General features: G+C 36.2%; 1 protein-coding gene across 1 annotated transcript in view; it reads left to right on the top strand.

Annotated features, from left to right (window-relative positions):
* The window catches only part of GCC2 (GRIP and coiled-coil domain containing 2), a 31647-nt gene extending 15814 nt beyond the window's left edge, over positions 1 to 15833 (top strand). The window contains exons 13-23 of the mRNA XM_071430735.1: positions 143 to 305; positions 850 to 950; positions 1081 to 1150; positions 1825 to 1970; positions 3989 to 4110; positions 5679 to 5855; positions 7349 to 7566; positions 8967 to 9161; positions 9958 to 10097; positions 10892 to 11093; positions 12198 to 15833. Of these exons, the coding sequence (XP_071286836.1) occupies positions 143 to 305; positions 850 to 950; positions 1081 to 1150; positions 1825 to 1970; positions 3989 to 4110; positions 5679 to 5855; positions 7349 to 7566; positions 8967 to 9161; positions 9958 to 10097; positions 10892 to 11093; positions 12198 to 12268 (1605 nt within the window). The 3' untranslated portion in view covers positions 12269 to 15833. The remainder of the gene's footprint in view (positions 1 to 142; positions 306 to 849; positions 951 to 1080; positions 1151 to 1824; positions 1971 to 3988; positions 4111 to 5678; positions 5856 to 7348; positions 7567 to 8966; positions 9162 to 9957; positions 10098 to 10891; positions 11094 to 12197) is intronic.

Genomic DNA, 15833 nt, shown 5'->3' with positions numbered 1-15833 from the left:
ACCCAATGGATGGATGATGTTTGTGGATATGGGTAGAGACAAAATCTTTGTCTGATGGGCAATATAGTTTTTTACAGAATTACAAAAGTCTTAGCAGGCAAGGCAAATTGTAAGCTCTAACTTCATTTTGTGTACCTTGCAGGATGCTCAAAAGAGTACACTGATGGATATGGAAATAGCTGATTATGAAAGGCTAGTAAAAGAACTTAATCAGAAGATTACTGATAAAGACAACAGAATAGAAGATCTTGAGCAAGAAACAGGGATTCAGAAACAGAAACAAGAGACCCTACAGGAAGAAATAAGTGAGTAAACTATAAACAGAAGAGTCACTATGGTATAGCTAGCAGTGGTAAAAGATACAATTCAGAAACATCTTGTCAAGTCAGCAAGTGAGGGTAAGCTTTGCAGGGAATACTAAACAGTTGTATTAGGAAAGCAATTTTCTCTTAGAGGAACCTTTACTAGGTTATCAATCACTTAATCCAGTGTTCAGCACTTATGAGCCAATTTACCTGCCTGTCATACTGTGTTTATTACCTGATAAAGTTATGAGTAAGTTCTAAATATTGATGACTGACAAGGGTTTCATTCAGATATACCACACTTATAAAACTTTACTGATTACCATGTGAAAATTCCATTTCTTCCTATGCTCAAATGTAAAAACATTTCACTTATTTTAAGGTCTTTGTGATAACTTGGGAAAAGTTCACTAAAGTTAGTGTGAGTTACTTGTTCACAGCTCTTAAGGAATCTGTTGGAATTTTTAAAAATATTTTCCAGCATTTTTAAGGAAATATAACAGGGGAAGTTTCCTATGCATATAATTGTTTTTCTCTGTCTTAGAGTCACTTCAGACAACTATGCAACAGGATGAGGAAAGAAATGCCAAGATAAAACAACTCCTGGTGAAAACCAAAAAAGAACTGGCTGATTCAAAACAAGCTGTAAGTCCATATGCTAATGGCTGTATTCTATTTTTAAACTAGATTTTTAAAAACAGCTGGTAGCTGAATTTTTAGGTTACTGAGGTTTGGAGGGTTTTTTTTTTAATCTCTGGGTAATTTTATCTTGCAGGAAAATGACCACCTAATGTTGCAGGCATCATTGAAAGGGGAACTGGAAGCCAGCCAACAGCAAGTGGAAGCTTATAAGGCAAGAAACTTCACTTTTTGTTATTATGAGTTTTCTAATTTAAGTAGTGAGAGTGTGATTTCTATGGGCACATGGAATATAGGCTGAAGAATAAAGAGGTGCTGTTTTTACTTTTAGGTTACTGGTTCTTTTTCATAAATGAGTTTTGTCTGTTTGCTGCTTTCCCCAGTTATTTCCTGTGATTTTCATTAAGTAGATTTACCCTGTCTTTTTCCTCTTTCCCTTTCCACCAAAGGAGAGGACTCTGGAGTTTGAAGCTTGTAACTGGAATATATTTTTTAACGTTTCTTTAAAAATGGAAGTTTCTCAGTTTAAAAACAGAAGAGCACAACATTGTCAGCAAAAATCTTAAGTGTTGTCTATCCGTATACAGAATAGAAATGGATTAGAATGTAATGAAAGAAGCAGACAAGGGAGAGAGGTTGGCTTTCTTAAATGCTTCCACCCCAGCATTGTAGTTGTATCTTCAATTCTCTCTTTAAACAGCATAACTTCTTAAAAATTATTATGTGGTAACCCATGTCTATTTTTTTATTCTATTTTTATTGGATTTTAATTTTGTATTCACCAGTGCAGGAATTACTGTAGTAGAGTCCTAGGTTCTCAGTGGCATGTTGCCTTGGAGAAGTAAGAAAAGTTTTCATGATAGTGAAATTTTCAACTGACTTTTTCAGATTCAAGTGGCTGTACTGACATCAGAAAAGCATAAAGTTCAGGAGCAACTGCGAACATCTTCGGAGCAGCACCAGCGTACGATGAGTGCTTGCCAGCAAAAAATTGCAACCCTGCAGGAAGAGTGCAGAGCAGCCCAGGTATTCCAGTGGAAGAAGTAATCTTAGAGGCTTAAGAAGGGAGGTTACCTGCACTCTGCTTCTTCAAAAATATTCTGCAGATTTTTCACTCTTCTCTTTTTGTCTGCCAAGAATTGCATATTATCCCAGTATTGAGTGGTGGTATAAAGGACAGGCCAGACTGTCCTGGTTGATGTGTATCACTTGGGGTGGAACATCTGGACTTGCATACTGCTATTTACAGTAGGGAAAAACTTGTGGTAGTGGGGACCTGGGGTTTATTTAAGATGCTCAGAAGGTGTACACTCAGGGAAAAGAAGAGTCTTTAAAGAAAAGAGCACAAATGAAAAAAAAGAATATATCTTGCTTTATATAAAACCAATTAACACAGATGCCACTTTAAAAAAAAAAAGCTGTGCAAAATATATTTGCAAGCACCTTTTAATATGCTGAAATATGAGCAGCTTCCTAACTGGCAGCTGAACTACATGGAAAGTTGACACTGTTGTTGAAGTTTATTATTGTTTCTGGGATTTTTTTGCTCATATAACCCTGTTTGATGGTCCTGGAATGCAGTGTTTGCATTGGAGACAAACAGATTCAAAGTCTAGTAGGACTCTTGTGTTCAAACCACCTTTATGGGGATTATTGTACTACTCTATGGCCACTGTTGTATGGTAGGTGTGGTGGTAGGTTCATCCTGCAGGTAAGCAACAGCTGAATGCAGCCTCTCAAAAGAACTTCTACATTTTAAAAAGCTGAACTGAAATGGACAAACTTTGTGATTGTTGCTATAGGTTTGCCTTTGTTGTGCTGGTACACATGGATCATGGTTTTACAAATGTATTCTTCATACCTGGGTGTTTACAATACCTGTCTATGGTGGTTGCTCTGTGATGCTGTGAAATCAGCAAGGTTGTAGATCTTCATATTGGCATGGCTAGAACCTCTTGGAGGATTAGCTTTCCTATTTAGATGCCCTACATATGGAAAATAGATATTATTACAAGGCTATTAGCAAAGGAAAATCCCTCTAAAGGAAATGTGGACACCAAAGCAGATAGTAGAAAACAGAAATCATGCTGACATTTAAGACTGTGTACCTGAGGACTTCGGAATATTCACACAGTTTGACAGGAAGAAAAGCAAAGGATTGATGTAAAGAAAATGGCTACAAAATGTACAGACTCTGAAAATCTGGACCAGTGGCTAATCAGAGTCAGTTCTGTAGAATTTCAGTCACCAGTTCAGCTGAAGGGAAAGTTTCCAAAATCCTCTTCTTAGAGATGAGGACATTTTAGTTACCTGTAAACGGGAGTGACTAATAATCCATGAGCTTGTCCTAAGATCCAAGAAAGAAAACCTGTGTCAGTGCTGTTTTGGTATTTTTTAAGAGGAGTATGCAACATGAGTACTGGAAGGGTGGCAGTAATCTTTGCTGTATAGTGTACAGTCAAGGATGAAGCTACTGTGATGTGAGGCAGCTTTCTGTATGTCCACAGAACTCAGGCAACAGCTGAATTTAGAAGAAAAGACAGACCAAACACCTTTACAGTCAAATAGAATATTATATCTGGTGCTGTGTAATATCACTGCAAGACTAACTTAACTCCTCAGAATTATGCATAACTTTATGGCACGTTAGAATTTTTGTCACCCTTGTAGTATTGGAGAGAAACAGAATTATACCTCTTGTATTTTCTGTCACCTTTGCTTTCATTTAAAGCTGTTCACAGATCCCCTGGCTTACGAATCTCTCAGTTGAATGCAGTTTTTGAATTTTCAAGTATTCTTCCTTTTCTTTAATACTGGTATGTTGAAAATCTGGGTCTCAAGTTTCACATTATATGATACTCAGTTAAAATCTAAAGAAACATCGTTATAGTCACTGTTTTAATAACCTGTTTTGAAGAAGGAAGTGCAGCTGGTGGTTTTAATTTTTTTCAGTGTAAGATGCATTTCATTATAGAGAAGTAAGGGAGCAATAGTCAATAGTATAACTTACAGCTTTGTTTTCTGTGTGATTTTCTGTGTGATAGGCTGAACAAGCATCTGTTACATCTGAATTTGAGAGCTATAAAGTCCGTGTTCATAATGTTCTAAAACAGCAAAAGAATAAATCTACTGCTCGGACAGAATCGGAAGGAGCCAAACAAGAAAGGTAAAACTAATATTTGTACTTGATCTGTAATCTGACTGTGGCGCTGCCTGGCTGAACAGAAGAAATATTATCAGTTCCTGCTGTTGTGGTGCTATATTAGTTTCTAATAGCTGGATTTGTCTTTTTAACTGTTATTTTTGTGTAGATCACCTATTATTACAGTTGGAAGGAGAAGTAAGGTCTTAGGAAGTTTTTTATGATTTCTGCTCCCATGAGCAGAAATTAGCCTGCACATTCTGTGTAGACTTGACATGTCGTTTTCTCTGATGTGAAGTTGCCAAGCGCCGTTTGCAACAAAGAGGAAAAGAGCAGATTGGTTCAGTTCAGCTGAGCTCAATTTGAACTTTTTCAGGAGTGAGTGGTTAAGTGTTAGTAAAGCTCTGGATGCCAATTCAGTCATCAGTTATTGCATATTTTTGAAATCCTGTATATTGTATCATACAAGGAAAGACTTGGAAGGAAAGAATTACACTTCCAAAAGTTCCCTGAAAATCCTTTAAGTACAGTCATAAGCCAAGTAAATTCATATTCACTTCAGAAAATGTCTAACTCACTGCAGAAGTCAATCAGTTTGTGCAAGTTATTTTTATTAGTCATCGATGGCTGCCCTTGGTGACAGACTGGGTGTGTATGTGTGAAATGCCAGGGTTCGTTTCTGACGCAGACCCTCAGTCGGTGCCGGCAATTGCAGCTAAACATCCACCAGAGGGCGACTGGTGCCTTGTTGGAGGACTCGGATTTAGGGCTCGTTAAGGGTTTTTGAAACATTCTTGCTTTTGAAGCAGCCAAACTGTAAGAGCTGCATTTCTTTGACTCTCTTATTTGCAGAATTTAAAGAAGTTCTGGTATTGATAATTTTTTTTGTGAGAGAGAACCATCTTGGAAACAAATTGGATAAGCAATAAACAGATGACAAACGGTTCCCAAAGAAATTATTTACAAGTATCAACTCTAAGGATTGGTGAGATGAGATAATGGAGGTGTCTGCATATATAAACACAGAAATCAGTAAAAAAAGAATGCTTAAGAAAACTTAAGATTTTTTTCTTCCTGATATTTCTGATTTTGAATTGTTTCTGACTAGTGAGTTTATCTGTTATGGACTTGATGTTGCTTTTCAGTAATTTGCTCAAAATCTACTCCAACCATTTGTCCCCTGTATTTGGTCTTATTGAACTGATGTGCGTTTACTAAACAAATGAAAAAAAGCCTTACCACTTTTAAGAAGAATTTTTTTCTCCCATTTGATTCCCATGTATTATTTTCATTCTGTCTTGTCCCTCCTTGAAGCAGAAAGTACTATCAGTCATGCTTCCTACCCTAATAGTTGCATTCACAGCAGTTCAGATGGGATATGACAAACTTATTTGTATCTATGTTGAAACAAGATCTGATTGTTTCTGCTGTAGCCACATTCTGAAATTATTTTGGTCTTAGTGCTGTGTTGATTTATTAATAAATGTGCAAATTGGATGAGCTGTCCAAAATGTTGTGGATATCATATAAGTTCTGAAATAATTTAATTATTTTAAATGTGTGTTGTGTATTCCTTTTTCTTTTATGTGTAGGGAACAGTTGGAAATGGTGATAGATCAACTTAAAGTTAAGCTGCAAGATGCTCAGCATAATTCACAGATGAATGCATCTGAACTCCAGGCATTGCAGTCTGAACATGACACCCTGCTGGAAAGACACAATAAGATGCTGCAAGAGACTGTTGCAAAAGAAGCAGAACTCCGTGAAAAGTATGGTCTGCTGATGAAAAGATAGAGATATTTTATTTTGTTTGAATTTTGAGATCTTAACATGTAGAAGCCTGTAACTGTACTTCACAAAAAATAGGCATGTTGGTGAGAAAGTTAAAGGAATTTTGAAAGGATTGTTTGCTATTTTTCACAAGCCATCAGAAGCTTCCACAATGACAATGAAATAGTAGCTGATAGGGGAATTTGAGATTTCTGCAAACCTTCTACTTCTTAACTATCAGACCTAAAAATTAACATTTTTTTAAGCACACTGGCTATTTTTAAGTCTAATGCTCAGCACCACATTTTGTTGTACCACCCTACTAAATTTTATGGATGTTTCCTATTTAAAACATAAGGTAATTATATGGAAAGGAAACAAGTTCACTGACAAAATACCCAGTTCTTGTCCCCCAAGCCCCTTTCTTACAGAAAGTACTGTACTTTAAGTTTATGCTCACCAGAGACTTAATTTGCCTAATTTTTCTTTCAAAATTAATGGAATCTGTTTAATCTGTATCACTGCTTGTAAGATCACTTGAGCTCCATAAAAGGAGTCTATCATTATCTTTTCTTCTCCATTTAGGGTACAGAGATTGTCACATAAGGTATTAGTTAGAAATTACTGATTGATATTAGGAAGTGTTGACTTGTCACTGTCTTTGTACAGTTTTATCTGTTCCTGATAGCTACATAGTGATTCACTGTAGTCAACCAAATTATGTTCTGCATTTTTCTGGAAACAACCCATTTCACAATAGCTTCCTAAATACCTAAACACTGCTCTGGTTCTGTTTAAGTCTGTATGCTTATAAGGGTAAGTCCTGGGCTTAGTTTTCCCATAAATGCATTTGTTTAATTGCTTTTGACTTTATTTATTATATTAGTATATATCATGTCTGTATTGCATATTATTATTTATTTAATATATTTACTTGCTTGTGCTGGAGTACCTCCAAACCAAGTACAACTGATAAGTTACTGACATTTTTCTTGCTAACAGCTACACTCCTCTGCACTGAAAGTTGAGGTTTAAAAAAAATAAACTTACCTTGTTAGAAACCTGCGTTTTTAGAAGTCCCAAGTAAGTGCTTGGTAAATAAATGTTATAAGGAAGTGGAGTATAAGTGATGTGCCCTGTATGATACTATAAACAGTCATGATGCAGTTTTAAAATTTAAGAATGTTTAGACCACAGTGTCTCTTAAGCCTTTCATTATTTTGCAAAGATGTCTGAATTTTTGTTCTGAAATAGAAGTCAAGTTTATATAGTACAGTGCATTCATATAATAAGTAATGTGTAGCTTTTTCAGTTTCAGATTTTCCCTGTAAAAAGAGGACTTTAAATGAAAGAAAAGTTGCACACATAGTCGTTCTAAGATAATCATACACATGAAAATTGAAAACTGCCTCAAACTGTAAAAATTTTGAGATGTAAAACTTACAGTGTTTTACTGCTTGTGTCTTACTGTTTGTGCATGCACTGTTTTCAGACTCTGCACAATACAGTCTGAGAACATGGTCATCAAAACAGAGCACGCGCAGGCGTTGAGTCAGCTGACAGCCCAGAATGAAGCTCTCCGGAACAACTTCAGAGATCAGGTCAGGAACCTGCAAGAAGAGCACAGGAAGACAGTGGAGACACTTCAGCAGCAACTCTCCAGAGTAGAAGCTCAGCTCTTCCAACTCAAGAGTGAACCAAGCACTAGAGGTAACTTCCAGGCAGAATCCCAAGTTTTCATGGGTTAGTTACCAATTTGTGTACCTCAGTCTGAAACTAAAATGTGCTTACAGTGTTTGCTTTTGTAAAATCACCAGCAACTTTATCTAGGAAATCTGCAGCATGCTGTATCAGTCCACAGATACCAAGTCAAGAATACATCTTTGTTATTATTTACTGTTGCTTCAGAATCCTAAGGTCCTTGAATACATCCAGAGGAGGGTAACAAAGGTGGTGGCAGGGCAGGAAGGACTGTCCTATGAGGAGCAGCTGAGGATTCTGGGTTGGTCTAGTTTGGAGGAAAGCAGGCTGAGGCCAACCTCATGGCTGTCTTACAGATTCCTGAGTGGGGAAAGTGAGGAGGGAAGTGCTGACCTCTTCTCCCTGGTATTCAATGATAGGACATGTGTGATTGGTTCAGAGCTGCCATGGAGAGGGTCAGACTGGACATTAGGAAGCATTTTCTTACTGAGAGGGTGGTCATCCTCTGGAACAGGCTTCCCATTGATTGATTTGATTGATGCCTGAAACAGAGGCATTTTGACAATGTCCTTGATAATGTTTAAACTTTTGACATGGTCAGGCAGTTGGACTAGATACTTGTTGTAGGTCACTTCCAACTGGAACTATTCTGTTCTAGAATCTGCACTACTGATACCTGTTCTGCAGTATCAGACAGATGGAGGAAAACTACTTTGAAAATATTTGATGTTCTTGTCATGTTTCAGGTTTTGGAGCGTGCTGGACATCTGCCTCAAGTATGAAGTGTAAAGCTAAAGAAAAGTGTTTTGGAAGCTGTTTTAAGAATTTTATTTGTATACATGCTCTTTATTATACTTGCTATTTGATCCTTCTTCCAATTTAAGATTTTACTATCTTCAATCTCAAGTGCTATTTTTGTATCAGTATAGTCACTAATCAGGATGTAGTTGGACTTTTGCCAAGCAGCAGTAGCAGTTTAAGAAGTTGCTCTGTTATTACTGAAGTAGAAGGGTCATGCACACAGTAATAAAACAGAAGAATTTACACTTCCCACAGGACTGGTTGAAACAAAAGCAAATTGTTTTCCATTAAAGATATTTGTTACTATTACAGTAACTAAAACACATCTTCAGGCAGATGTGCTTGAAGGTTTCACAGTCACTGAAATAAAAATTGCCAGTCAAGTTTGGGTTTAGAACCAGACTTTGATTGGAATGGCAATTCGGAGGTGAAAGGCTGTATTTTACTATCATAAATGTTATGTGCATAGTTGGCTTTTTCTTTTGACTTCACCTTCCCAGGCATTTTGAAGACTATTTTATGTACCACTCTCAATCCCTGACAGTCACACCTAGGAAATAGCCCTCCCAATTTTCATTCTGATGTGAACATCAGTAAGTATCTTTCAGGTCCAGCTGTTTCAAATCCGGCAACGAAGAACTTGAGAGAGCGGCGGAACACTGACCTTCCTGTGCTCGATGTGCACACTGTGGCTAGGGAAGAGGGAGAAGGTATGGAAACAACAGACACAGAGTCTGTGTCCTCAGCCAGCACCTATGTTCAGTCCTTGGAGCAACTGCTGAACTCACCAGAAGCAAAGCCAGGTAGGTAGGACGTGGCTGTCAGAAGTGCTTGCCTGCAGAGGTTGCAGAAGTTTGTGCTCTCAAAGTATTTTAGAACATTGTGTTTTCATGCTTTTAGGGGAAAGACACAAGTCTAGTCAAGTGCTACTGCATTTACACTGTCCTGAACTTTTGTAGTTTTGTCATTGATTAAGGACTTATAGTAGGACATTTCTACAGGTTTTAGTGATTTAAAGATGAGCTTTTAAAGGGAAAATACTGGGTGAGCAAGTCAGTGAATAGTTACAGAAATTTTTGTATTCTGGATAAGTCTCTACTAGGGACAGTTAAGTACTGATTTAACCATGTTAGTGAAGGGATAAAATTTCTGTTTATCTTAATGAGGCTTGTTAGAACAGTACATTATTCATAAGTTTTTTTTTCCTAGGCAAGTGAAATCCAGCATGAAAAAGAATGTTTTAGGAGTCCCCAAAAACCAGAAAAATACATGCTAGCATATAATCCTGTTTTAAATGTCTACTGAACACTTCATGGATAAATGTTGAAAATCTCCATTTATGGGTAGGAAACAAGGAATAAGTTAAAACCAGGTATCTTGAGGTACTCTAGCACTATTTTGCCAGCCCTCCTCTAATATATAAACAGAAATAGATCAGAAAATAAGCATGCAGCAGCAGCATTGATGCCTGTTAAGTCTGCACTCTGCATGAATTCTGTTCATAAGAAACTACATTAATCAAGTTCTGATGTTAAGTTAGTATGAAGTAGATGCAAGTGCTTTTTCCTTCTCTTAGTTTTCTTTTCCAATTAATTGCAGAACCATCTCAGTGGCAAGCAGATCTCAGCAAGGATGAACTGATTCAGAAACTAAACACAACAACTAAGAGTGCCGATCACTTGAATGAATTACTTCGTGAATCAGAAGCAACCAATGCAATCCTAATGGAACAAATAAAGGTAAGCAGACACACAAGAGATGTGAGGACAGCTCTAATTTCCATGGTCTGTTTCTTAGACCAAATATCTTTCAGAAAATCCCAGTCTATAAAATTTAGTGATGTATAACTTAATTGGGGAGGAGCTTTTATTCCACAGGTCTAATTAGTGCTTCTAGAGTATACTTCAGTTTTTTGGGGTTTTTTCCACCACAGTTTCTAGTTGGCTGAGGGGAAGGGGGAGAGGAGTGTAGTAGTAAAAGCTTCTACAAAAAACCTTATTGAGTTGGGAAGTTTAATGTTTAGTAAAGGGTCTGTACTATTTTCACTTAGATAAAAGCAGAAATTCCCAAGTAAAGCATTGTCTGGTTTCTGTTCCTGTAGCCTGTTTTAGCTGTCTTAAGTTAAAAGAAGACACACGAACTAATGTATGAGTGAGCTTTCTGAAGACATTTCTATATGTACTAAGGTTTCTTTTGTAATATGCTTTTAAATTAATATCATCAGATTTCTGAGTTATTTAACTCTTCCACTGTTATTACCATTTTATCACTGATATTGTATCTCTATACTGCACAAATTTTATCCAAAAAGGATAAAATACCCAAAAAGGATATTTTTAGTCAATAAGTTATTTCTTACAACATTATCATATATTTTATTTTCACTGAATTTTTGTCCTGAATATGTTGCTAAACATGCATTATTCTTTTCGAAGCAAGCTGCACGATTCATTTTTCAGCTCTTCAAAAGACCCTTGTTCAATTACTCATTAAGTGAGGCAAGCAGTATTACTTTTTTTTTCCTCATCTGCAGCTTCTTAAGAATGAAATAAGAAGATTGGAAAGAAATCAAGAGAGAGAAAAGTCTGTGGCTAATCTAGAGTACTTGAAGAATGTTCTATTGCAGTTCATATTTCTGAAATCAGGAAGTGAGAAGGAACGGCTGCTCCCAGTTATAGACACCATGTTGCAGCTCAGCCCTGAAGAGAAGGGGAAGTTGGTTGCAATTGCACAAGGTAGGTGGTGTTCAAAATATTGTCACAAAAAAGAGGAAAAGTGAAAAGGGAAAGGGATAGTTCTGTGCTGTCTGTTGTATAGACCTTTGAAAAAAAAAAAAAACTTAGTATCATCATGCCAATGAACAAGTCATAAAACCATTTTCTTTGTCAGGAAGTTACTATTCAATTTTCAATAAACAGAACAAATACCATAAAATTGACATAAAATATAATTTCTTCTGAAACATTCACATTTTAGGAAGACAATGGTAAGTTGAAAATTTTAATGTGTTCATGTTTTAAGTAGAGTTAAAAAAAATTGTCAAAGTAGAGGTTTATATAATTGAATTTTTTTCTTTGCAGATGTTCTAAACAGATAACCAAAATGGTCCTCTCAAGGCAGTACTGCAGATCTAATATTAGTTTGAATATAATACATTTAAAAATATCTTAAAATATGCTCTTCATTGAAGAAATAAAGGAACTAGAGAAGGACATAAATAGAGTTAGGCATTTTCAAGAAATAAACACTGGATTTCTGTGTACAGTAGTGTTCTGTTTCTGCTTCAAATACTTTCATCAGCATTTTTTCTCTTAAATGCTCTTTAAGGTATTGTTTGTCTCTTCTCAATGACATTAACTGTAGCTTCTTGTACTTCATTAGCAAATGATCTATACTTTATCTTAGAATTAATATAAATAGTAAGCAATACATGTACATATCAGAACTTAAAACTTGTGAACAAAATCACATTAAAAAGGGAAGTGTTCAAGTATTGCATTCCATGATAGACTGCATTTGGAAAAATAACATGTAAGTTAACTTAAAAGCATGTTGATGTTGTTCTGGCCCTCTGATGAAGAGTGATTGGATTTTTCTGGAGAATGGTGATAAATTACCTTTTTCAGACACTCTTAAGTACCCAAAGTCAATTGGATTTGGTGGTACAATCCATGTCTATGTCAGCCCAAGAGTGAATTCCTTTCTCACCAAGCTTGAGGGCAGCATTTGAAAAAGGATAAAGGCAAGGAATGGGGGCAAGGATATGTAACCAAAGGATGCACTGTCTAATATAATAAATGTCTAACATAATATGAAGTATGCTTTTCTTCCTCCTTCAGGTGAAGAAGAGAGTACCTCACGGCCTTCTGGGTGGGCTTCCTACCTCCACAGCTGGTCAGGACTTCGATAAAACAGTGGAAACACTGAATCTTTAAAAACATTCCACAACTGCAAAACTGAGAAACTCTACTGTAGATCTGTTGGTGTTGTATCATTGAACTACAGGGTTTTATTTTTGTGTGGTTTTTTTCAGCTTTTTAGGCTCCACTAAGAAAGAAGCCTGCAGTAGCTCTGAAAGATGGTCCTATGTTATGCTCTGGCAGCAGTGAACTATTTTTCTTGTAAATGTTAAAACAGATAATAAGAACTATGAGAAGTGACAAATTCATTGCAAATAGTTTAGAAACAGAATTTGTCAACCTGTGATAGTTCTTTTGATATCAGATTAAAAGTTTGACCTTATATTAACTGGAATAACTAGAGTTTAGATTTTAAGCATTTAAAAGTGTTTACAGTTGCTTTCATATATCACTGTCAGCTAGCTAATCTATATGGTCAGTGTTACTCTCTGCACATTTAAGAAATTTAAAATTATTTCCCCTCTTGTGAAGGCTACAAAATGTAAGATAATTAAGAAACAGAAAGGGCATTTTCTGCTTTAAAGTTGTTGTCTTTCTTAAATTATTTTGCTTTTGCAGAACATGAAGGCAACAGTTCACAAAATGTAGAGGCTGCAGAAATGTGTATGAAATACAGTGCTTGTCACACCTGGGCATGGTACTATAGTAGAGATTAATGGCATCTATGGAAGCCTTAGGATAGTACTCCAAGAGTCAGAGGTCCTAAGTGAGCTGAAGCTTTGTGAGAAAGGGCTTAAGCTAGGGCTTTTTAATCTGAGGTTGGAAATTTATGGAAAAGAACAGGAAAAAATGTTCCATTACTGTCACAATGTCTCTAATTGGATGACAAGACTACTCATACTGACTTAGTCCTAGTGAAGACACTAAAGAAGGGATCTGAGCCCACAGGTCAGACTCCTAACATTAACTTCTGAGAGAAAAGAATGAAGCTTTTGTCAATAGATGCATTTTTTTAAATGTTCTAATGATTGAAGATCTTATTCTCTCCATTGTGTGTGTACATTGTTTGCGCAGATATTTGCACAGATGAGATGGTCTCTCTTCCAGGTTACTCAACAGAATGTTATAGGTTTTTCCCAAGAAAAATAAATTTCTACCATCTCTTCTTCTATTATCAACACAGCACCTCTTTTTACCTTCAGTTGTCTGCACCCTTATACAGTCCATAATGCCTTTCACCATCTTAATTTATTTGTAAGGTTTTAAAAAGCATACACATGTTTGAATCCTGCTTATGTTTAAACCAGTCTTTCTGTCTTTTTCACTCATATTTTCATATTCTCTGTGTTGTTTTACAGAGAGTCTTTCCCTGGTACCCATACAAATACTAAACAGGGCTCTTCCTTTCCTATCTATCTTAGCTCTGAGGAAATGATGCTTGTTCCTTTAATATTGCCTTATTTCAGACTGAGATTAATCTGAACATATGAACAGCTGAATGGCAACATGTTGAGAATAAACTGTTCAGTAAGTTTGTTTTTGGTTTAATTTTTTGCTTGTTGTATATATTTCAGTACACAATCAACAAAGCCAACGGGCTTTATTTAGGTATTTTAATTCCTTTCCACTCTTTTAGGCACTTCTATTTTCTTCCCTTCCAATATATATTTTAACTGGAACCTTTGTGGTTTGTGCTACTGGGGAAAACATCCTCTGGGAACTTTCAGAACATAGAACTGATCAAGAGTAGTGTGATGGACAAGTCTTTTAGGTGTCTGTAGGTAGCAAATAGGAGGCTGTTTTTAGGCTTTCTTGCATTTGCCTTTGGAATGATTTAGACCAGATCTTGGATGCTGGATTCCAACTCTTTATTCAGCTGGATTTGGGTAATGTCACTCAGAAGAATGCCAAAACAGCAACAGGAGAGATTTGAAACACGTATAAAAATAAGTGCTAGTCATCCTCCTGCTGTGACTTTAACAATGGAAGCACATGAGTAGAAGGGTATGGCTTTGTCTCACTTAGTTCACACTCTGTTTGCTGCTGACCTGATTTAGTCTCCACTATTGCTTAAGAGCTGTGACAAGTTCCTTTTAAAATGCACATATTACAGAACTGTAAATTATTGAACATTGTAAGCTGTGAATAAAGGTGTGCAAGTAACATATATCGCTGGCTGTATGACATACCAGTTGCTTGTTGACTACTTTCAAGTCTGAGTTGCATGCTCACTGTTTTTAGTAAAACTTGAGTACTGTATTTACGAATGGAGTGAACAACTTGCATTAATATATTTTTTTTACAATGAAAGATAGATCTCTTAATTAATATAAAAATATTTTAATAACTTACTTAACTGTTTTCTGTTGCTAAGATTGCCAGAACTTACCTATATGGCAGTAAACTGACTGTAAGAAAATAAAGTTTAACAGACAACTGAGTAAATGGCATAGAAGAACTTGAACTGGAAACAGGATTATTTTGCATAGAGAAATTTTTATATGTCATATATTTGCATTTTAATGTACAGCATTGTAGCTGTGATTTGCTTTCAAAAAACAGTTTAAAGTTTTAACTAGTACTGCTGCTTCTTGATAGAGTGTGGTGCTCTTTTTTGGAAGAGCACTGTGCTGACTTTGCTTTCTGGTTACTTTTGTTTTCTTTACAGTGCCACATTTATTAGAATGTTTCACAGAAAATATCACCCTTGCCCAAAATGTTTATGAGCTTAGGACCGATTTTTATCTTTTAACAGCCTTCCTTCAGCCCAAGCATTAGGAGAGCATAATAATAAAAATAATAATAATAATAATAATAATGGTAATTCTGCTGTCACTATACAGATTATATATTAAGTAAAAACCAAAAATGGGAGTGATTCAGCATTCCCAAACCTGCTCTGTGGCTGAATTTTCAGCTATCTAATGCTGACTTAGAAATGGGTTATATATCTTCCATTTTCCCTTTACCCAGAAGGGAGACTCATCTGTGCAAGCAAAAAGTGCTCCAGCTGAAAGACAGGAAGATCAGAACTTGTCAGGCTGTTGTATAGATGTGGCCAGTTGAATCTGGGGTTCAGGATGGCCAAAGGGAACCATGTTAGAAATTATACACAGGAGAGTAAGGTTGCTTTTTTCTTTCATGACTCTCCTTCCCCAAAGTATAACTGTGAGAATACAGGGTTATATTATTTTCTAGATTTAAATCCTCCTTCGTCTATCTCCCTCCATCTATTTGCTGCGATAAGAGATGATATATTATGAAATTGTGGAGGAATGCCTAAAAATTCTCCTTACTTTGTACTAAGTGACTTTGAAGCCAGCTTAAACATACATGCTTCATTTGGCTTATGCCTTAGCTTCACTCAGCACACCAATACCTCCTAAACTACCTGCTAGTTCTACTATTGTTGGTACTGTGAAAATATCTCAGAAGTCTTGCAAATAGCAGTCACCACTCACAAGCTGAGAAACCAAATGTATGAAGAGATAAAAATATATTTGTTGTAGTAATTTCAGAATTGCTAGTCTGGATAGATAAGTATTTTGTTTGGAAATATGTTTTTGGTGGCCTTTTCATGTGGCCATCACTTCAATAAAATTCACCTTTACTCAA

The sequence above is a fragment of the Agelaius tricolor genome, unplaced genomic scaffold (genome assembly GCF_023055355.1).
Source record: "Agelaius tricolor isolate 1412-34295 unplaced genomic scaffold, bAgeTri1.0.p SCAF_7, whole genome shotgun sequence".
Taxonomy (NCBI): Eukaryota; Metazoa; Chordata; class Aves; order Passeriformes; family Icteridae; genus Agelaius; species Agelaius tricolor.
This window is presented reverse-complemented; position numbering and strand designations above follow the sequence as displayed.